We start from the raw sequence: 22,949 nt of genomic DNA, 5'->3' as shown, positions 1-22,949 counted from the left end.
TCCTACTGAATAACCACAAGCAGAGAGATTGAAAACCGTGAGGAATTAATATAGAAAGTATGTTGGAAATTACACAAGATATTAATTTGCTGAAAACGGACAACCCCTTTTAATGATCCGGCTGAAAAACGGGGACAAAGCAAAATGTCGTCATGGGGAAATTCTTTTCTTTGCTGGCAGAAACCTACATTATACATTGTCCCTAGGCATTCACTTTTGCATGCCTTGGCAGCAGCTGCTTGCCCAGGGTGGGGCAATATGCCCATCATAAATGCACTATGTATGAAGCATATGGGACAGTATCAATCACAGTGCTGACAGGTCTCCATAAGGGTTTAGGTTGCATTTTTCACTATTGTTCTAACATTTCTCAACTGTAGCTTAATTATTATGGGGAGCATGTTCCATCACTGTTCTCATTTAAGTTTATGATTTATAAAACAACCGATGTTTCCGAGACAAAATAATGCATCAGAAAGAAAAGTCACATACCAGACCCTTGCCGTGGAGCCAGTCTGTCCGGCCCAAACATGCAGGTATTTTCACAACCTCATGTAATTATCGGAGTCTTTGTCATTTTTTTCCTCTTTTAACAACATTTACAAAGTATTTGAAGTGGTATGAGAACAATGATTATATTACCTTTTTGTTTAATCCTTCCTCCAGAACGACATCAATGTTTCACTGATAAGGGAGAATGTGGCTAGTCAGTTCTTTTTATATGGGTTTTCATATAAAATCTGGTATTGACGTACATTGACATAAAAGCCTGGAGTTGCTCTAATTATTCTGGTGTAAATATAATGTGATGTTTTTTTATTTGTGTTCTAGCTTTTTCTTGCGTTTGTTCCTGATTTAACTTTGCCGTTTCACACTTTAGAAAATATACAGGCCTGCCATCTGTACCTCCTGGAAATATTCAAAAAACAACCCCATATATTTCAGTGCCAAGAACGTATTGAATACAGGTATTTGATTCATACAAAAACATAAGCTGCAATGCTACCATAGGGCCATCGTGTTGAAAAATGGAGACCTTGCTTTTAATTTATATTGTATGGGGTGGTGTACTTCACCTTTTTTAATGGGGTTGTATGGGATTAGAAAAAAAAAGACTACCTCCTCCCAGAAAATACTTCTTGCCACCTTCATACTCTTTGTAAAGGCACCTTGCATAGGTGGCCACAGGTTGCTGGATGGGTCAGCTTTTTAATATTTTTTTCCCCCTCTCATTGGGCTTAAACTTCATGTCTGAATTCTACTAAAACCATCAACTTGCAGAAATTGTCCATAATTATTAATAATTTATTGGAATTGAATTATAGTTTGTAGTGTACCCACAATTTACCTCAATCTGAAGTGGTATCTGAAGAATAATTACTCAATCAGGAATTGAGGGTTTACAAACCCTAAAAGTTTTCACACATATACAGTCATGTCATATGCTTAAAGAACAGATCAGATTTGGATTTTTTGGAAGTGGTTGGCCCCTTTTTATTCGCTCCATTAAAGGGAACCGGTCACTGGATTTTCCAGCACTAAATTAGCAGCGTGTAGTTTGTACTGCTGGGGAATAGCTTTTTAAACATGTCCCTCTGAAAAGTTATTCATTTTCGCATTATGTATAAAAAGATATAATGCAGCGCACCCTGTATGAAATTTACCCAAAGAGTCCGATGGAATGTCCCAGGCTCCTGAGGAGTCCTGCAGTTCTGGCTTTATTGATGTCCCACAGGCCGGGATACGTCAATGCAAGCCAGCTCCGGTGCAGACGAAGCCAAAGACTTACGGTACGTCTTTCTTTACTGTGGAACTGGCTTATAATTGACGACATCTGGTATGTGCGACCTCAATCCAGTTTGACCTCTTTCTCCCCCCGCCCCCCTGTGAGCCAGAGCAGGAGGCCTCTGACCATCAGCAGCTTTCGCCCTGGCGGACTCGGGATGTCATTTGAATAGCCGATTATAATACTACATTTCCATGGCCACTGCAGAGGGCAGTGTATAGCGGACAGTGGGTCTTGCGGGTAAAGTTTCTATGGATGTGAGAAGCTGGCCACTGATCGCAGGGGATAGCTGCAAAGTCCGAAGTCTCAAAAGTACCCTTTTAAGGCCTCTTGCACAAGACACTAATTTTTTCTGTAATTGCGGATAAAATACTGACCCTTTCATTTTTCGTTTCTATCGGCCACAGACACCTTCCCGTATATTTATGGGTATTTGTCTGGGCCGTAAAAATGACCCGCAAAAAATAGAACATGTCCTATTTTTCGCATTTACGGACCGTGCTCCTATACTTATTACTGTGGGCATGTTCTGCAAATGCAGGTGACACTCCGTGGCCGTCAGTGCAGTATTTACTGACCGGAAGTTCTGCACGGTCGTATGCATGAGGCCTAATGTACTACTAGCACATCTTCTCGGATACAGTTGCACTTCATTAGAAGGCTTGGACTACACAACTTCTTTGGTCACATAAGTTGAGCAAATTTACCCCCCCCCCCCCTCAGAGAATATTATAGATGTCGCATATACCTACGGCTTTCGTGAGTTGTCACTTACAATATCTTCATTGCAAGTGAAAAAATAGTAATAAAAAAATGTGAACTTACCTGTAATGATAAGATGCTACTTGTTGTGTGTGACTGCTACAAGGAATCACATAAAATATTGGGTTCGGTTCAGACAATTCTTTAACCTCCTCAAAGCAACTTTTTTGTCTTTTTTTTTTTTCTTCTCTTCTTTCTCTCTCCACTTCCTTCTGGTGGAAAGGTCAGAAGAAGTTTAGATAAACTTTACAGAATCATAGCTGGTAAGCTTAATTGTTAGCGGTACGTTGTAACATGATCACTGGTTTACATTTATTTAAACACTATGTCCAGTACCCTGACAATCCTAATTAAGCCGGCTTTAATTATAACCTGCAACGCCGTGCAGTGCCGACCCCACTGACTGCACCAGTTAACCCTTGTATTTTCTCAGGAAGCCGGGTAACCATTCAACTGTTTTGGAACAGATTACATTGAGTATTTAGACTTGTAGCAAAACGTGTAATTTTTGAAGTTCTTCACTTATTTTTGCAGAACTCCGTATATATTATATCATATCAATTTGAGTCAGGAGGTGTGTGTTTCAGACTACAGTCGCTAATCATAGCTGTTACCGAATAAAACGGCGTTGGGATAAATTCACAATTGCGTTGTATAATCCATGAACCATTTTTAGATCCGAACAAGTATAAAAAAACCGGTATCAAAATAACGGACTACAATACCTTTTTTTTTAATATCCGTTTTACATTAATACCAATAATAAAAATTACCTATCCATAACACATTTTTATTCTTTAAAAAAGAAAAAAAAAATTAAGTCCTGTACTCTGTTCTTTCATCTTCGTCAGAAAAACGGATGACTAACCTAACGGATGCAATTAAAAATCCCATTGATTTCAATGGGATTTTTAACGGATCTGTTTTTGTCCATTCTGATCTAAATCCCCCATAAAGTGACATCGAAGTCACCCGCAGGTCACAATATTGCTGTTTTTTTTTTTTTTTCTGGATATAATATGCAACATAGTATTTATTCTTGCTGCCAGCACTTCTGGCTTTGCCTTTCAGGTGAGGATATGTGGTACCATAGGGGGCGCTACCAGCCTTTGCCCTTAACTTTACGGAAAGTACTAGCATGACATAATTTGTAGGCTTAACTTTCCATACCTTGTGTAATTTTATTTTTTTTGTGCTGTTAAAAGATCAATTCCTTTGCGTTTTGTAAGCCTTTTATGCTTGTCTAATAAGCTTTTGAAAACAATTAGTGCATCTTTCAAACGAAGTAAACTTGATGAAATAATTACAGTAATAATGATCAGTAATGGAATACGAAGGGTTATCTCAAAGCTAATCCTTAAGTAATGGCATTGGTGTATCTCTGATTTTTCTCCTTGCCATTCCCAGTGTGCTGAGGAACGAGACCAACGGTTATGGGAAGTAAGGGGGAGCCACTGGAGGCCAGCGAAGAAAACGAGACCTTATCTCAAGCAATTAATCAAGAAACTCATATTGTGGGACAATTATTCAAAGCTAATTCTGAAATAGCTTTAGAGCCCCAGGTCCTGAGATATTTTTCCAGAATTTTGTCAAGGTCATTGAGAGCAGTGGGGCAAGTCCTGCATTAGAATGAAGGCAACCATGGAACTAGTTAATAGTTTTATATTCGTGTTTACTGCAAACAAGAGTGACGAAAAGGAGCCAGCAAATATTTGTGTAAGAATAGCTATGTGGATGTACGTGTTTCTTCTTAAGGGCACCAATTGAATCGTTTTAAATACAATTTCAAAAAAATATTTGTATTTTTAAATGACCCACGATCATGTCCAATGAAAGGGTTATTCCCACCGTAGACATTTATAGCATATTCACGGGATGTCATAAATGTCTGATGGATGTGGGTCCCAGCTCTTTAACCTGCACACATCTGAAGAAGGGGGGGGGGGGGGGTGGGGTCTGACCCCCCCCCCCCTGTGCAGCCTGGTGAGACGGCCGCTGCATAGTGGTGGCCGAATGTGTGCTGTGCTCTTCGTTAATTCCTATAGGAGTTATGAAAAAAGCCAAGCAGCCACCCCATCAGGTGAAACAAGGGTCGGGTGACCCCTGTTCTGGAGGTGCAGGATCCTCCTATTCACTGTGTGCAGTGTATGGAAGACATGACAGCAGTTCTCCTCCACTAGCTCAACAAAAACGGAGAATTAGTGATCGAGCCTGCAGAGGGGAAAACTGCTAAATAATGCAGAATAGAAGTCCTCTAATGGCCATAAATAATGTTGTTCCTCATGTACTCATATGGCCGCTTATTCTGAGAAGTAATCTGAAAGGTTCGGTACACATTAACCACTTCTCGCCCAATCACGTAACTGTACATGATGAGGGTTAAGGGGAAGTATGGCGCGAGCTCAATACACCTCTCTGCAACGGGCGGAATCCAAGTTCACTTTGATTCCGCCCGTTTAACACCTTAAATGCCACGATCAATCGCGACTGCGGCATTTAGTGTGTTAAAATCAGGGGGCGCCCCCTCAAACGCGCCATCACGTCTCCCCGCGGCGTGATCGGCCGTTAACGGTTGTTATGGCAGCCTGGGGGCCTAACAAAGGCCCCCAGGTCTGCCATCTTTGTACTCCTTTGAAGCTCTGCCTCCAGAAGACTGTCAGAATCACAATATACTGCAATACATTAGTATTGCAGTATATCATGCAAGCGATCCAACTATCGCTGCTTCAAGTCCCCGGGGGGAGGCTAATAAAAAAAAAATTGAAAAAAGTTTTTTGTTATGTTCCAAAAAAAATAAACTAAGTATTAAGTTTAAAAAAAAAACCCTTTTCACATTTTCCCCCCTAAATCAATGTTAAAAAAATAAAAGTTAACATAACGGGTATCGAAGCGTTGTTTAACCTGCTCGGTGAATGCCGTAAAAACAAATATATATATATATATATATATATATATATATATATATATATATATATATATATATTTATTTTCGCGCAAATTGCTGTTTTTTGGTCACCTTAGGGCTCCAAAAAAATTAAATAAGTGATCAAAAAGTCGCATATACCCCAAAATTATATCAGTGAAAACTACAACTCGCCCTGCAAAATTTAAGCCCTCACATCGCTAAATTGATGGAAAAATTAAGTTATTGCTCTCCGGATATGGCGACACAAGATTTTTAAAATTTAGCAAATGGTTTTATTTAAGTGGTAAAACATAAAACAAAACCTATACATTTTTGGTATCACCGTAATCGTATCAACCTCTAGAATAAGGTGAATGTTTTTTTTACCGCCTGATGGATGCCGTAAAATCAAACCCCCCCCCCCCCAAAAAAAAAGGCGTAATCGCTGTGTTTTGCCAATTTCACCCCACATTTTTATTTTTTTTTATTTTTTTTACAGCTTCCCAGTACATTATGCGGTAGAATAAATGGTGCCATTAAAAATGACAACTTGTCCCGGAGAAAACAAGCCATCATATGGCTATATAGACGGATTTTTTTTTTATTTTTTTTTTAGCTTTTGGAAGGTGGGGAGGAAAAAACAAGTGTATCTGAAAAAGGGCTGAGGAGGGAAGGGGTTAAGGTTCTGTTCCTACTAGTCTCATGTCAGTAATGGATCTGTTTTTAGGGGATCCAAACGGACACTGATGGATCCCATTGACTTTAATAGGATCCATCAGGATTTTGCCAGGCTGCGTGGTTCTTTAATGCCAGAAACCCCCAAACCTATGTCAGCCTTACGTAGCCATCTTTTTAAGAGTCTACTAAGTGTGTTATATTGAACCTCGGTATGAAATTCACTCACTGCCTCTGTTGCTTTTATAAAGCCTTGTCCACATCCGTACTCCTAGTCTCCATCTAGTGGGCTATATGATTCCGAATACATAACTTTTGCCTGGAGGTACCCTTTTATATACACTTGCAGTAGCATATAATTGGAAATCATGGATACCAGTGGGTTTTATTTCCAGTGATAATCATACAATTTTTTTTAAGGAGATTCTGTCTTAACTTGGCAACCCCTTCTTAGAATGAGGCCGCCCTGGTGCTCACCCGGTGTCCAGCTTTTTTAGCCCCCAGCAATGAGCCGCTCTCCACTCTGTCCAGAGCAGGGAACCCCCACCTCATGTTAAAATGCACCAGTAGGGCATTTAAAAAGGGGTTATCATTAACGTTTAAAGAGTAGAAGATTTATTTTAATCTGAAATCTTAATTTCATGAATATTTGTATCAGTACCGCGATGCTTACTGCCTCAGCTGATTTCCTTGCAAGTTGCCTTTATTATAAATTGACTTGTTAAAATCTAAATTTAAACATTGAAATTTGTACATATTCATTCTTTGCTTATGATCAGACCCAAATGCAATTTCATTATAGCTTTTATCTGAGCATTCTACTATTATAAAGAGAGAGAGAAAAAAATCTTCCCGGTTTTTCAGCAAGTTGTATGTTACTGTCATCTGTAATGACACAGATGGGGTTATTTATGAGTCCAATTTATTGTATGTGACAGGGAAAGGGAATAGGTTGAGGTGTCCTTATCATAAACTATATCATAAATAACAAAGGCATAGCAGTTTGAATACGCTTGTGGTGTCAGCAGCAAGTCCCTGTAAACAGCCCGGTCTAGTATGTAGTCATAGAAACTCGGAGTCCTTCTGTTATCAGGGCACTCTGCAGTTATGTGATACAGCATTATTACCATATATATTAGTCCATTTATAATATGAGGTGTCAATGCTGGGCTGCGGTGTACACAGCTAGTCCATGCAAACATTTAAACGTGTCTGTAAATATGTGCAGGTACCCATAAGAGAACTAAATTACTACAGTAGATGTATTGATAATTTTACTGTGATGTCAAATACAACTTTTATATCTGATCTCTTCAATAATCTACATTTCAAGAGCAAGTACTATAGCCAACATAAGCACATGTGAGGCTCTGTTCACACCTAGTTTTTAACCTTCTGCGATGTATACCTCCGATGGAAGGCAATTATGTATGCCACTATATAGGCATATAGTGGCATATGTTGCCCATTGATTCCAATTGCAATGAGTCCTATTTCCAAACATAAAGTAAAAAAAACAAAGTGTTACGCTTTTTTTTTATGCAAATGCCAAAAGGATACTTTTTGGGCTAATGCTGGGTGCATGGGGCCCTATAGATATGGTTTGGCATATGTGCTGGGAGCTTTCCTGGTATAAACGCAGAACATAAGTGACGTTTTATGTATTTGACAAGTTGCTTGCTTTTGTATGTATTTTTTAATTATAAATACTTGGTCATACTTTTTTTTCAAATAAGGTAAATCAGTTTAAGCGTTTTAGTTAGCAGTTTCCAAATATAATTTGTTGTTTTTTTTTCTTTACCTTTTCCAGAGGAAGAAGAAGAGCAAGTACCCACAGATGGTGGGACTTCAGCAGAAGCTATGCAAGTTCCTCTTGAGGAAGGAGAGATGGAAGAAGATGAAACTATTAATGATGAGAACTATTTAAGTAAAAGACCACTGGATAGTCCAGAAGACCTTGATATGCCTTTTGCAAAACGGCAAAGATTAGCCAATAGTAAAGGAGATATTTTGGATGGAACATTGGAGCCACGAGAGCCACTTAGTTCAATAAATGCTCAAAAGGTTTCACCTATGCTTTCACCCACTCAAATACAGGACAATTCTGACTTGACTATTTCTTCTTCAGAACCAGTAATGCTTTCTCCTGTTCTTAAACCTCAGACTCCCTCTTCCAAACCATTAGAATCTAAAGCATTTACCTCCAAAACAAAATCCAAAAGTTCACCAGGACAAAAAACTAAATCCCCCAAATCCACACCATTGACTACAGTACTAGGCAGTCCTTTGCGGTCACCTAAAAGTGCTGTAAAAGATAAGAAGTCTCCTGGACGTGCCAAAAGTCCTAAGAGCCCCAAAAGCCCGAAAGCTTCTGCCCCTACTACCCAGCCAGCCATTAAGTCAGAAACGCCTAGCCGTACACCACTAGCTGCATTAAGTGAAAAGATTGGAAGAGAGAATATACAGGTAAAACAAAATCACCCATCACAGGATTCTGAAAAACTAAACCCTGAAACTCCATCCAAAAAGCCGTCAGTAGCTGATAATACAATTGAAGATTCAATTGATGCGGTTATTGCTCGGGCTTGTGCTGAACAAGAACCTGATCCATTTGAGTTTTCCTCCGGGTCTGAATCGGAGGGTGATGTCTTTACTAGTCCAAAAAGACTCACGATAGCAGAACCTGCTACTCCTAAGGTTCCAGCTGCAAACAGTAGTCTTGGTAAAGCATGCAGCACCCCACTACCTGCTTCAGGAGGCACATCCAGTTCTGATATTTCATGGACAATGGATGACTCTATTAATGAGGTTATTAGAAAAGTCAACCAAGAAACTCCACCAAATATATCTATTGTTCAACCATGCTATTCTTCTCCCTCTGCATCTCCTCCTACTCCAGAGCCACTCATCAAAACTTTTGAGGACAAGTCTAAACTAGCTTCACCAGTAGAGTTGAAGAAAAAGTCAAAGAAAGAATTGAAAACCAAGACTAAGAAAAAGGACAAGGAAAAACAGAAGGACAAAGATAAAAGCAAGGAAAAAAACAAGGACAAAAACAAGGAAAAAGATAAAGATGGTATCAAAGATTCAAAACTTCAGTGGAAGGACTCTATCAAGGATGAAGATGGTGAGATTCATAGGCTCAAGTCAAAAGATTTAAATGACTCAGAACAAAAACCAAAGCAAAAAGAGAACAGTGGGAAGAAAGAAAAAGAAAAACGTAAAGATAAGAAGAAAGATAAAGAAAAGGGTAAGAAGGATAAAGAAAAGAAAGGAAAAGATAAAAACAAAGAAGAAAAGTTGAAAAGTGCACCATCAACTCCTATTGTATTACCAACTAAAGACATGTTACTGCCTATTGTAAGTACTCCCAATTCAGTAAGACTGCCATCTTTGATGCCTTCTTTGTCACCACTGGTTCCGGAGAAAGTAACTGAAGATCGGGAGAAGACTAAAGAGAAAGACAAGAAAAAGGAGAAGAAAGAGAAAAAGAAAAAGAAGGACAAAGAAAAAGTAAAGGAGAAGGAAAAGGAGAAAAAAGAAAAAGACAAGAAGGACAAGGATAAAGAAAAACACAAGCATGACAAAGTAAGGTTTTACCAATGTCCCCTTTCTTATATGCCATATTGTGGTACAGCAAGTTATCGATCATTATTTTTTAGGATTGAACCTAAATATTGCCATGCCCGAAATGGGGGAAACTTTTGTACTGTTATTTGTGTAGGTGACTTGGCCTTTTTGAGATGTAGATCAAAGTGAATAAGACAAATGGAGAAAAAGTTTAATAACAGAATAAATGGACAGTGCTGGTTACTAGCCATCAAACACGGTAAAACTTCCCAGCACAAAGAATTCCCATAGTAAAGTCAATTGTACAGCGAATATCTGATAAGTGTTTCCTAAATCCACCTGACTCCTGCAAGTTTGGATGTTAAACTGGTTCCTCTTTAAATTACTAGCATATTCCCTGCCTATTTTTCTGCTCTGCTGGGGTTTTAGGAGCAATATGGAGTTAAAGCTTTATCAGTTGGTGCCCCGAGGTATGTGGCAAAGCGGCTAAATCCATAAAGATTAGCAAAAAATGCAGCACATGGCAGTAAAGGGTTTATAAGACTACCATTATTAGTTCAGGTGAAAGGAGAGTTGCTTTTACATTAAACTGGACAAATCCACTAACAATGTATTTTAAGGCACTTACAAGGGGATGTTGTATTGCAATACTTTGCTTTTATGGTGATTTGGTAAAGCTTAAAAGTGAGACACACCAGTTGTCCTTTTTAACTCCTAATGTTCAGATTTTACTTCTGGTAAAAATAAAAAAATACGCTGGCATGTAAGTGCAGTTTGTAATAAATGGAAATTCTTGTCAAGCCAAGCAATGATTGAATCTTAATGAAAATGGAGATAAGACATTAACACAGCAGCGGCGCTAATGAAAATGTAAATGAGATTTTTGTTTTGTCTAAATGATTACATTGTCTTCCTTTTTAATATCCCATCCACTTCCAGAGGGCCAGGCTATGCCCCGCTGCGCAAATCTTACAAGCTGCGAAAAGTCTACCCTGCCAATGTTCTCCTGGGTGACGCAGTAACTAGTGAATAATATGCGCCCTCTCCAGCACATATGTCTGGTAGGGTGCCATGCGATCTAATGCTGCTAGGCACTATGTGTCGATAGCTGTGTTTTTATTTAGGGATACGTTCTTATAAGTGTACAATATTTTGGTCTCATGCTAGCAGGTTATGAGACATTTGTGTACAAAGAGGCAATATATCTTACACTGGATCGTGTGTGTATCAGTTTATATGGACACACAGCCATATCTGTGCTGAGAAATCCTCTTGAATAATAAGTCGGACAATTAATTTTTAAGGCAACCGTCATGGTCACCTTTGGCTCAAACCGACTTCAGTAGACCAGTAATTTTGCCCTTGGACCTGTAGAATCTCATCTGACTACAAGGATATTTAAAGAAAGTCCTTGCGGATTGAAAAGTATTGCATCGTTCAAAATATGTTAATCCCTACATGAAGTAGCCAATAAATATGGAGATTGGCCCAACAAAAATATCTACTCTGCAAAGCAAATATGGCTGTCAATAGCCGTACTATGTGTCAGTATACTAAACCTAAAAATATTACATTTTCAGAAACAAAAGATTATTCATTTTGTAATGAAACGTTGTTCAATTTTCTAATGTCGTTTTTATATCGGTTCCTCGTGGTTTTCAGGATCTCTGCTTGCTGTCATTCAGGAGGAACCTTCATGGTTTGGGATCAAACGACAAACAGATATTTATCCACTGAATGTACAGGGGCAGGACTGATTAGTTGCAGGATCGTTTTTAGAGTTGTCATATGAGCTGTGCACTTGAGACTGCGCTCACACTGTGCGGTTTTGTTGCTTTTTAGAAATGCACTTTTTTTGTTTTGGTTGATAAACTCCTATGTCTCTTAACCCCTTAAGGTCTAAGCCTATTTTGGCTTTGTGGACACAGCCGATTTTTGCAGATCTGATATGTGTTACTTTTATGTGGTAATAACTCCAGAATGCTTTTGCCTATCCAAGCGATTGTGAGATTGTTTTCTCGTGACATGTTTTACTTTATGATACTGAAAAAATGTTGTCGTTAAATTCAATATTTATTTGTAAAAAAACACCAAAATTTAGAAAAAATTTGCAAAAATCTGCATTTTTCTAAATTGTAATGTATCTGCTTGTAAAACAGATAGTTATACCACACAAAATAGTTACTAGTTAACATTTCCCATATGTCTACTTTATGTTTGCATCGTTTTTTGAACGTGCTTTTATTTTTCTAGGACGTTACACGGCTTAGAACTTTAGCAGCAATCTCTCACATTTTCAAGAAAATTTCAAAAGGCTATTTTTTCAGGGACCAGTTCAGTTCTGAAGTGGCTTTGAGGGCCTTATATATTAGAAACCCCCTATAAAACACCCCATTTTAAAAACTGCACCCCTCAAAGTATTCAAAACAGCATTCAGAAATTATTTGAACCCTTTAGGGATTTCACAAGAAATAAAGCAAAGTAGAGGTGAAATTTACAAATTTCAATTTTTTTTTTTTTTACGAAATTCATTTGTAATAGTTTTTTTCTGTAACACAGAAGGTTTTACCAGAGAAATGCAACTCAATATTTATTGCCCAGATTCTGAAATTTTTAGAAATATCCCACATGTGGTCTTAGTGCGGTAAAGGACCGAAACACCGGCCTCAGAAGCAAAGGAGCACCTAGTGGATTTTGGGGCCTCTATTTTATTAGAATATATTTTAGGCACCATGTCAGGTTTGAAGAGGTCTTGTGGTGCCAAAACAGTGGAAACCCCCCAAAAGTGACCCCATCTTGGAAACTACACCCCTCAAGGAATTTTTCTAAGTGTATAGTTAGAATTTTTAGCCCACAGGTTTTTTGCTAAATTTATTGGAACTTGTCTGTGAAAATGAAAATCTACTTTTTTTCTGAAAAAACATACGATGTTTTCATTTTTACAAGGAATAAAGGAGAATAAGCACCCCAACATTTGTAAAGCAATGTCTCCCGATTACGGCAATACCCCATATGTGGTAATAAACTGCTGTTTGGACCCACGGCAGGGCTCAGAAGGGAACGAGGGCCATTTGGATTTTGGAGCGCAGATTTTGCTGGAATGGTTTTCGGTGCCATGTCGTGTTTGCAAAGCCCTGGAGGGACCATAACGGTGGAAACTCCCCAAAAGTGACCCCATTTTGGAAACTACACCCCTCAAGGAATTTTTCTAGGGGTATAGTTAGCATTTTGACCCTACACGGTTTTTGTTGAATCTATGGGAATTATGCCGTGAAATTGAAAATCTAAATTTTTTTCTAATAAAATGTAGTTTTAGCTCAGATTTTTTTCACTTTTACAAAAGATAAAGGAGAAAAAACACCCCAATATTTGTAAAGCAAACTCTTCTGAGCACAGCAATACCCCATATGTGGTAATAAACTGCTGTTTGGACACATGGCGGAAGTTAGAAAGGACGGAGCGCCATTTGACTTTTGAGCTCAAGTTTTGCTGGAATGGTTTGTGGCCCCATGTCACATTTGCAAAGCCACTGAGGGGCCAAAATAGTGCAAACCCGGCAAAAGTGACCCCATTTGGGAAACTATACCCCTCGTGGAATTTATCTAGCGGTATAGTGAGCCTTTTGACCCCACAGTTTTTTCGCTGAATTATTGGGATTATGCAGTGAAAATGAAAATCTACATTCTTTCCACTAAAATGTTGAATTGTTTTCATTTTCACAAGGAATAAAGGAGAAAAAGCGCCCCGATAATTGTAAAGCAATTTCTCCCGAGTACGGCAATACCCTATATGTGGTTATAAACTGCTGCTTGGATACACCGCAGGGCTCAGAATGGCAGGAGTGGTACTTGGCATGTAGATTTTGGTTGATTGTTTTTTGGGCGCCATGTCGCATTTGCAGAGCCCCTGAGGTACCAGAGTAGAGTGTAAAACCATGAGAAGTGACCCCATTTTGTAAACTACACCCCTCAAGGCATTTATCATTTGCCTGGATATATGACAGGGCTTAGGAGTGAAAGGCGCATGTGAGACCTATTTTGGTGATTTTCGCAGCATTAGCCCACAACGGCAGGGCTCTGGGGTCAAATAGTAAAACAAACCCCCAAGTAGTGACCCCCATTTTGGAAACTGCACCACTGAAGGCATTTCATTAACGGGTAAAGTGAGCATTTTGACCACACAGGTTTTTTTTTTTTCTATTAGAAATGAATGCTCAGTGGATGGTGCAAAGTGAAAATTGCAAATTTCCACAGGTATGTGCCATTTTAGTGCACAATATTTTGTGCCCAGTTCGTGCCACTGAAGACAAATACCTCAAACTGTTAAGCGGGTTCTCCCAGGTATGGCGATGCCATATATGTGGACGTACACTGCTGCTTGGGCACGCTGCAGGGCTCAGAAGGGAGGGAGCGCCATTTGGCTTTTGGAGCGTGGCTTTTGCTTGCTAGTTGTTCTGTTTGGGGTTTTGCTGGTATTTCAGTTTATGATGTGGGGGAATATGTTATCTGTGCGGGTTACATAAGGGTATAATAAGAGGGTATAATAATGGTGTAAATAAATAATAATCCGCAGATATGTGGCCGGTGTCACACTGATAAATGGCGCCCGATCTTATCCGCTTTTGGACACTTTGCACATTTTGTATCGCCATATTCTGAGAGCCAAAACGTCTTTATTTTTTCTGCCCCGGAGCTGTGTGAGGGCTTATTTGTTGCGGGACAATCTGTAGATTTCATTGGTACCAGTTTGGGGTACACGCGATTTTTTGATCACTTTGTATTTCATTTTTTTGGCAAGCCAGGTGACCAAAAACCTGCAATTCTGATGTTTTTTATTTTTTTACGGCGTTCGCCATGCGCTGAGAATGACAATTTTACGTTATTCTGCGGGTCGGTACGATTACGGCGATACCATATATATATCGTTTTGCAGCGTCTGCACGATAAAATCACTTTTGTTTCAAATTTATTTTTGGTGTCACCATATTCTGAGAGCCATAACTTTTTTATTTTTCCGTCAAAAAAGCTGCGGGAGGGCTTGTTTTTTGTGGGACGGGCTGCGTTTTTTAATGGTATAATTTTGGGGTACATGCAACTTTTAGATCCCTTTTTTTATTCTGTTTTGCGAGGGGTAGTGACTAACAAACAGCGATTCTGGAATAGTTTTTTTATTTAATTTTTTTACGGTTTTCACCGTACGGGTAAAATAGCGTGATGTTTGGGTCGTTACGGACGCGGGGATACCACATGTGTACTTTTTTTTAATGTTTTTTGGTTTTTCCTATAATAAAAGACTTATAGGAAAAAAGGCTGTTATAGTGTTTTTTAACATGAAAAGTATTTTTTTTTACTTTTTTACAACATTTTTATTAACTTGTTTTAACTTTTTTTTTTTTTTGTCCCACTAGGGAACTTGAAGGCCTGAAGGCATGAAGCCCTGATCGCTATTCTAATACACTGCACTACCTACATAGTGCAGTGTATTAGAGCTGTCAGCTATTCACTGACAGCAAGCCTATTAGGCTTCGCCTCCCGGCGGGGCCTAATAGGCTTCCGTACTAGGAAGCGATTTGTTAGGCTATGGTTGCCATAGCAACCATCGGAACCTTTGCAGGTGCCCATGGTTGTTATTAGCAACCATAGGGTACGATCTAATCACTTAGATGCAGCGATAGCTGCATCTAAGGGGTTAATCGGCCGGATCGGAGCATTGCTCCGGTACTGGCCGTTAGGGCACGATGTCAGCTGTGACAAACAGCTGACACCTGCGCCCGTGGCAACCATCGTGGTTGCCGACAGGCTACAAGCCACTTCGATGCATCGATCACGTTGATCGATGCATCGAAGGGGTTAATCGGCCGGATCGGAGCCTAGCTCAGGTCCTGGCCGGTGCAGAGGGGTGCCGGACATCTGATTCCCGGCGGTGATAACGCTGGCTCAGCTTCTGAGCCAGCGTCATCACATACCCACGTCATAGAGCTGTGATTGGTCAGTCTGCTTTGACTGACAAATCACAGCGATCGCCGGCAGGAGACCGCTGTGAATGGTCCCCTGCCGTCTTACTGTGCCGATCAACTGTTATAAACAGTTGACGGCACAGTTCTGTCACCTTGTCCTTTGACAGGGTGACCGTTTTTAGCCAGGACGCACCGGTACGTCCCTGTGGCTTAAAGCACTTCAATGCAGGACGTACCGTTGCGTCCTGGTGCGCTAAGGGGTTAATGGGGTTCAGCTACTAAAAGAAAAAAACGCATGCTAAAAAAACGCATCAAAGACCCAGGAGAAGTACCCAGTCTAAAAATAATATATATATACTTCAAAAATATAGGCAGCACTCCGTAGGTTAGTGAAAAAAAGTGGGTACTTTTATTGCCCCATGTGCAACGTTTCAGCTCTGTCCCCTAGAGACAGGCTCTAGAGGACAGAGCTGAAACGTTGCACATGGGGCAATAAAAGTACCCACTTTTTTTCACTAAACTACGGAGTGCTGCCTATTTTCTGAAGTCTGTATAGGTGGAATCTTGGTCTGGATCCTAGGGCTTGCACCCACGCTGTACCGGTGCTGCTGGATCTACTGTTTGTTGTCTATATGTATGTGCAGTGAAGGAAATAAGTATTTGATCCCTTGCTGATCTTGCAAGTTTGCCCACTGTCAAAGACATGAACAGTCTAGAATTTTTAGGCTAGGTTAATTTTACCAGTGAGAGATAGATTATATTTAAAAAAAAACTGAAAATCACATTGTCAAAATTATATATATTTATTTGCATTGTGCACAGAGAAATAAGTATTTGATCCCTTTGCCAAACAAGACTTAATACTTGGTGGCAAAACCCTTGTTGGCAAGCACAGCAGTCAGACGTTTTTGTAGTTGATGATGAGGTTTGCACACATGTTAGATGGAATTTTGGCCCACTCCTCTTTGCAGATCATCTGTAAATCATTAAGATTTCGAGGCTGTGGCTTGGCAACTCTGATCTTCAGCTCCCTCCATAAGTTTTCGATGGAATTAAGGTCTGGAGACTGGCTAGGCCACTCCATGACCTTAATGTGCTTCTTTTTGAGCCACTCCTTTGTTGCCTTGGCTGTATGTTTCGGGTCATTGTCGTGCTGGAAGACCCAGCCACGAGCCATTTTTAATGCCCTGGTGGAGGGAAGGAGGTTGTCACTCAGGATTTGACGGTACATGGCTCCATCCATTCTCCCATTGATGCGGTGAAGTAGTCCTGTGCCCTTAGCAGAGAAACACCCCCAAAACATAATGTTTCCACCTCCATGCTTGACAGTGGGGACGGTGTTCTTTGGGTCATAGGCAGCATTTCTCTTCCTCCAAACATGGCGAGTAGAGTTAATGCCAAAGAGCTCAATTTTAGTCTCATCTGACCACAGCACCTTCTCCCAATCACTCTCAGAATCATCCAGATGTTCATTTGCAAACTTCAGACGGGCCTGTACATGTGCCTTCTTGAGCAGGGGGACCTTGCGGGCACTTCAGGATTTAAATCCATTATGGCGTAATGTGTTACCAATGGTTTTCTTGGTGACTGTGGTCCCAGCTGCCTTGAGATCATTAACAAGTTCCCCCTGTGTAGTTTTCGGCTGAGCTCTCACCTTCCTCAGGATCAAGGATACCCCACGAGGTGAGATTTTGCATGGAGCCCCAGATCGATGTCGATTGACAGTCATTTTGTATGTCTAACATTTTCTTACTATTGCACCAACAGTTGTCTCCTTCTCACCCAGCATCTTACTTATGGTTTTGTAGCCCATTCCAGCCTTGTGCAGGTCTATGATCTTGTCCCTGACATCCTTAGGAAGCTCTTTGGTCTTGCCCATGTTGTAGAGGTTAGAGTCAGACTGATTCATTGAGTCTGTGGACAGGAGTCTTTTATACAGGTGACCATGTAAGACAGCTGTCTTTAATGCAGGCACCAAGTTGATTTGGAGCGTGTAACTGGTCTGGAGGAGGCTGAACTCTTAATGGTTGGTAGGGGATCAAATACTTATTTCTCTGTGCACAATGCAAATAAATAGATATAATTTTGACTGTGATTTTTCTGTTTTGTTTTTTTATATAATCTATCTCTCACTGGTAAAATTAACCTAGCCTAAAAATTCTAGACTGTTCATGTCTTTGAGAGTGGGCAAACTTACAAAATCAGCAAGGGGTCAAATACTTATTTCCTTCAGTGTGTGTGTGTGTGTGTGTGTGTGTGTGTGTGTGTGTATGTATGTGTGTGTGTGTGTGTATATATATGTATATATATATATATATATATATATATATAGTGTGTGTGTATTTATTATTTTATATTATATTTTTTTTAATAAATAGATCAGTCCGTATGCTTAGTGTAATTGTAAATAGTTTTTATTAAAAATTCCTTTTACTTTTGAAGATACAGCTGTTCTGTTTTCTATATACAGAACGATACAGCTGCTGAGTATAGAGAATACAGAGCAGCTGTATCTCCAAAAGTAAAAGGAATTTTTAATAAAAACTATTTACAGAGTTACACTAATGACACTGATCTATTTATTAAAAAAATAAAAATATTCCCGCAAAGGTGTACACTGTCAAACATGAGACCTTTCAGGCAATCTTCCCCTGCAAAGAAGGTCTTTTTGCTATGCCATCTATTACATGGTCTCTTATTCATTTCTATAGATTTCATGTAACAAATGATTTCTCAAAAATGATGGTAGCTGTTTCAGTGGGTTACCAGGTCTTTCATGGTTGTTATTAGAGTCCCACAATCTCCTCTTTTTAATCATACACTATATTGACAAAAGTATTGGGACACCCCTTTTGAGCATTAAATTCAGATACCGCTAAATCAATTAGTCCCATTTACTTAGTTCTGTTACTTACATAGCGCCAACATAGTCTGCAGCGCTCTACAGAAGTTGTCTTCCATCACTGTCCTATGTGGGGCCCACAATCTAAATTCCTTATCTGTATGTTTTTGGAGTGTGGGAGGAAACCCTGTGCTGCAAGGCAGCAGTGCTAACCACTGAGCCACGTGCCATTGCCACAGGCGTGTAAAATCCAGCACCTAGCCATGCAAACGTCTGTGAAAGAATGGATCGTTCTAAAGAGCTCACTGCAGTTGTGTGGGTAGGATGTAACCGGATACAACTGTTGCTACAAGTCAGCTCGTGAAATTTTTTCCCTCCTAGATATTCGACGATCAACTGAGTGATATTATTGCAAAGTGGAAGCGTTTAAGAACCACCGCAACTCGGCCACAAAGTGGCTGACCACGTAAGTGTGGTCGATGAAGCACGTAGAGCAAAAATTTCGCCTTCGCTCTGCTGACTCAATAACGGCAGTGATCAAAACCTCCTCTGGCAAATAAACATCCGCAGAAAAACTGTACACTGAGAGCTTCATGTTATGTTTTTCCATGGCTGAGAAGTTGCATGCAAGCCTTACAGCACCAAGCGCAATGCAAAGCGTCAGATGGGGGGGTGTAAGGGTATGTTCACACGGTGGTTTCAGACGTAATTCGGGCCGTTTACGCCTCGAATTACGGCTGAAAAAACGGCACCATTACGCCTCCAAACATCTGCCGATTGCTTGCAATGGGAATTAGTGTTCTGTTCCCACGAGGCGTCATTTTCCGCGTTATTTTCAAGATACGTGGATGTTAGGTTCCCTTTAAAGTGGTTGATCATGTGGATACATAATACATTTTCATTCTAGTACAGTGATAATTGTCTGACTGCTGAACCCCGACCAATTGCAAGACTGGGGATCCTGAAACCCCAGATTCCTCACTGCTTAGCCGCTCCATTCAAGCTCCTCCTCAATCTTTGGGTTTGAAATATTTGTTGTTGGTCTCTTTTTAGACTTTTGCATGGTGTAATGCACATCCTCTATGAATGGAGTTGATTTTTAGCAGAGCTGTGTTTGTAACTTAGTTTGTGTCTTCTAAATAAAACCTTTTTATTTTAGCAGGCCAAAGTGGAGTTATCTATTCCTGCCCCATCACCCGTCATCCCTCGACTGACACTGAGGGTTGGCGCAGGCCAAGATACAATGTAAGTGGTAAAAGTTAACCTAAGGAACTTCTTATGTTATCAGTGTTGTAGTGCTTGGCTTATACAGTGCTGCCTCAAGTTACAATATTATTTAGAACTGGGACCACCATCCTTCAAAATATTGTGATTTATTTTTTTTGGCCAAACGTCGTAATTGGTGCCAAAGTGTCCAAAATAAGAAAATATGAAGGTAAAACAAGTCCTTATTAATCTGTACTAGTTATATTCTTGATTTTCTTTGAAGTCAAGAGTAGCTGGAAGCTGTAAATCACTTTCTAAGTTGAGATGAGCTTCTTCAGGGTCCTGTACAATACAGTGTACAGTCAAAATAACATGGAGACACACTTCAGCACCCACTGATTGGCACTGCTTGCCCCCAATGTGATTCACTTCCAGCCAATCAGCGTGCATTAATTTTTCTCTGGTAAAATTGGTGCCCGGCCACAAAGAGCAGTAAGTAGGTTCATCCCGTTTGGGGGCATGTGGAGCCGATCAATGGGTGCTGTATTACTGTGCATGTGCTGGCTTTTCAGACATTTTACCTCCTAAAATGAGCAAGGTTTACATTGAAAATATTGTAACCTGGGGGAATACAAGGAAAACTGTACTTTATGCTGTCATCCTATAGCGCTGAATTCTTTGTAGCCACTCTTTTCTTGCAGGATTTCCACATTTAATAAGAATCAAACACCACATGAGAAACCAGTGTCTTACCTTAACAGTTCTGTCTGTTACACCAGTGTCTCATGGCGCCATATACCTCTTGGTTCATACGTCTCCAGTTTCATGCCTTCTTGAGAACAAGTTTATGGTCCGGACTATCTAATTACAGCATACACTTTGCCATTTACAATAGCAGCATTTGCCGACATACCAATTCTAAGGCTGCCAAATAAGTATTTCAGGGAAATTTACTGGATTCAATTCTAATGCAATTAGACCTCATTTGGTTCCCTAAATAAATAAAAGGTCAGTCTGCAAATTAAGCTTATCTCTGGGCACAGCTTCCATAAATTGTGTTTTAATGTTTTTTAGCAGATCTTATCCATAATGGGTTAGGTGGTGTTAGTTCATTTGGACTTAAAATATTTAAGACGGCTTCTTAATGTATTATTTGAACCGTGCATTACAGCATTTTCTCTGCAGTGTTATCAAGTCACTGATCACTAATTGAGTTAATGCCACGAGGTGCTTAAGATACGGCATCTACCGGACACTGATGTGCCATTAGCTGTGCCGAGAAGTAGCACACCTGATGTACAATAGCCTTCATATCACCAGTCTGTGTTCCATACAGCATTGCTGGTTACATTGTTCTTAGTTTAGGGTTAGCAATAAACGGCTTAATTGTTACATTGTAAAGTACAGTATGCAGTGGGTTAATGATTGTAACGTAACGATTCATCCCATTCCAAGTTATTCACCTTGCTGGTTCAGAAAAAAAGCTTTTTTTATTTGGTTCTTTTCAAGGCATCAATGGGTTTAAAACATTCATGCCCCTGCCCCAAAAAATAATCATTGAAAACAAATTTGAAACCTTGTTTAAATTTGGCAAAAAATACAATGGAGCGGACCTCAATAGTTGGTGGGCGTGCAACAGTTAAATTCAAAAAAGGCTGCCTGCCGGCAGAAATAAGCCCTGTTTTCCAACCATTATTAAAGAGTAAAAATAAAAAAGTCTTTATTCAATTTGCAACAAGGACAGACTACATGAAATGTAAAAGTTAATGTCCATTTCTGACAGCAATTAGCACAGTGCCAGACGTAAGAGCTCTGTCTAGAAAGGGTTAAGTACCACAACCACAGAGCGCTACATGCAGTTAGTTATTAGTTAGATTCAAAGGTGTCAATAGGACAATTATTAAAATAAAGGTAGAAGCCCCCCCCCGACATGTTTCGCTACGATGTAGCTTCCTCAGGGGTATCGGGGCCAATGGTCATTGTCAGAAATGGACATTAACTTTTAAAATTTCATGTAGTCTGTCCTTGTTGCAAATTGAATAAAGACTTTTTTATTTTTACTCTTTAATAATGGTTGGAAAACAGGGCTTATTTCTGCCGGCAGGCAGCCTTTTTTGAATTTACTTGTTTAAATTTGGACTTCACATCCATGTCTTGTTTAGTATAAATCCTATCCTGGTTTTCGTAAAAGTAGCTCATGGGTAACGTAGCAGATTGAGCATGTTCTCCTTCTAACCATGAGTCGCGGGTGCCACCATGGAGCCATAGTCTTAATGTGACGTTACTGGAAGTAGGAACAGCAATACAAGTGGATGAGCACACGTTGAAGCGATGATAGGGGGCTCACTAGAATTATACAGGTCTGGCTGGAGGTGCTTTTTGTTTCTCAGAGCGAGGAGGATGAGGCTTCTGAAAGAGGAAACTAATATTGTGTGAGTGGGCATTCTATTGTTTTTTATTTATTTGTGGATCATATTAAAATAGGTGCTACATTATGGGCTGTGTATTTTGGACAGTTGACTTTGTATGTTTTTTTTTATTTAACCCTGTGCTTTACACACATTTGTGATCCTCCCCATTCTTCACACTAGCTAGGCTATTCAAATGGCAGCCACGACCATGTTTGCATCCAGAAAGAAAAGAATAAGGATCATTAGACTGCCCTCTATGGACATATCCAAATTGTATTTGCCCTTCACCTTGGCTCTTTCAGTGTGTTTGGGCAAGGATGGGTGGCTTTTTATTGACTTGTCAAGCTGTTGGTTTGCATTCCCATCCAAGCATTTCATGACCTAGTCCATTTAATCCACTGTTATGTGGTGGGGAAACAGGTAAAGGAATCCTGCTGAAAATCCCTCCTCCTGCACGTTTTTATGAATAAGGCCAGTGTCTGCCGCAGTTAGGGCAGCGTGACCCAATCCTCCAGAAAACGTAATGCTAGCAGCATGGGGCTATTGTGGGGCACAGCTGTGGGCAGTGTTGGTTACTCCGCTCGAGATTGCTCATTCAACAGAGAGCCCATGAAGGAGAACCAGGAGCAGAATTAATTCAGGAGGAAAAAATGATACTGCAGGGAGAAGAATGTGGAAGAGTAAACCACTGTATGGGGAACGTGAAACAATGGATTGCTGGCAGTGACTGTCTGTGTTTATTGCTGCACTAATGGGCCTTCAAATTATTTTACAATGTGGAATTTAGTGGTTTATTACTTAGAAATGAAAACTGTTAACAGCTGGATAGCCGCATT

At 40.0% G+C, this 22,949-nt stretch overlaps 1 protein-coding gene across 2 annotated transcripts in view; it reads left to right on the top strand.

Moving 5' to 3' along the window:
* The window catches only part of TAF3 (TATA-box binding protein associated factor 3), a 114,652-nt gene that overhangs the window by 81,864 nt on the left and 9,839 nt on the right, over positions 1–22,949 (top strand). For both annotated transcript variants that reach the window (XM_075857463.1, XM_075857464.1), the window contains exons 3-4: positions 7,939–9,716; positions 19,656–19,741. In XM_075857463.1, the coding sequence (XP_075713578.1) occupies positions 7,939–9,716; positions 19,656–19,741 (1,864 nt within the window). The remainder of the gene's footprint in view (positions 1–7,938; positions 9,717–19,655; positions 19,742–22,949) is intronic.

This window comes from Rhinoderma darwinii, chromosome 3, assembly GCF_050947455.1.
Source record: "Rhinoderma darwinii isolate aRhiDar2 chromosome 3, aRhiDar2.hap1, whole genome shotgun sequence".
NCBI classification, from domain to species: domain Eukaryota; kingdom Metazoa; phylum Chordata; class Amphibia; order Anura; family Rhinodermatidae; genus Rhinoderma; species Rhinoderma darwinii.
The sequence above is the reverse complement of the archived record's forward strand: the minus strand, read 5'-3'. Positions and strand labels throughout refer to the sequence as shown.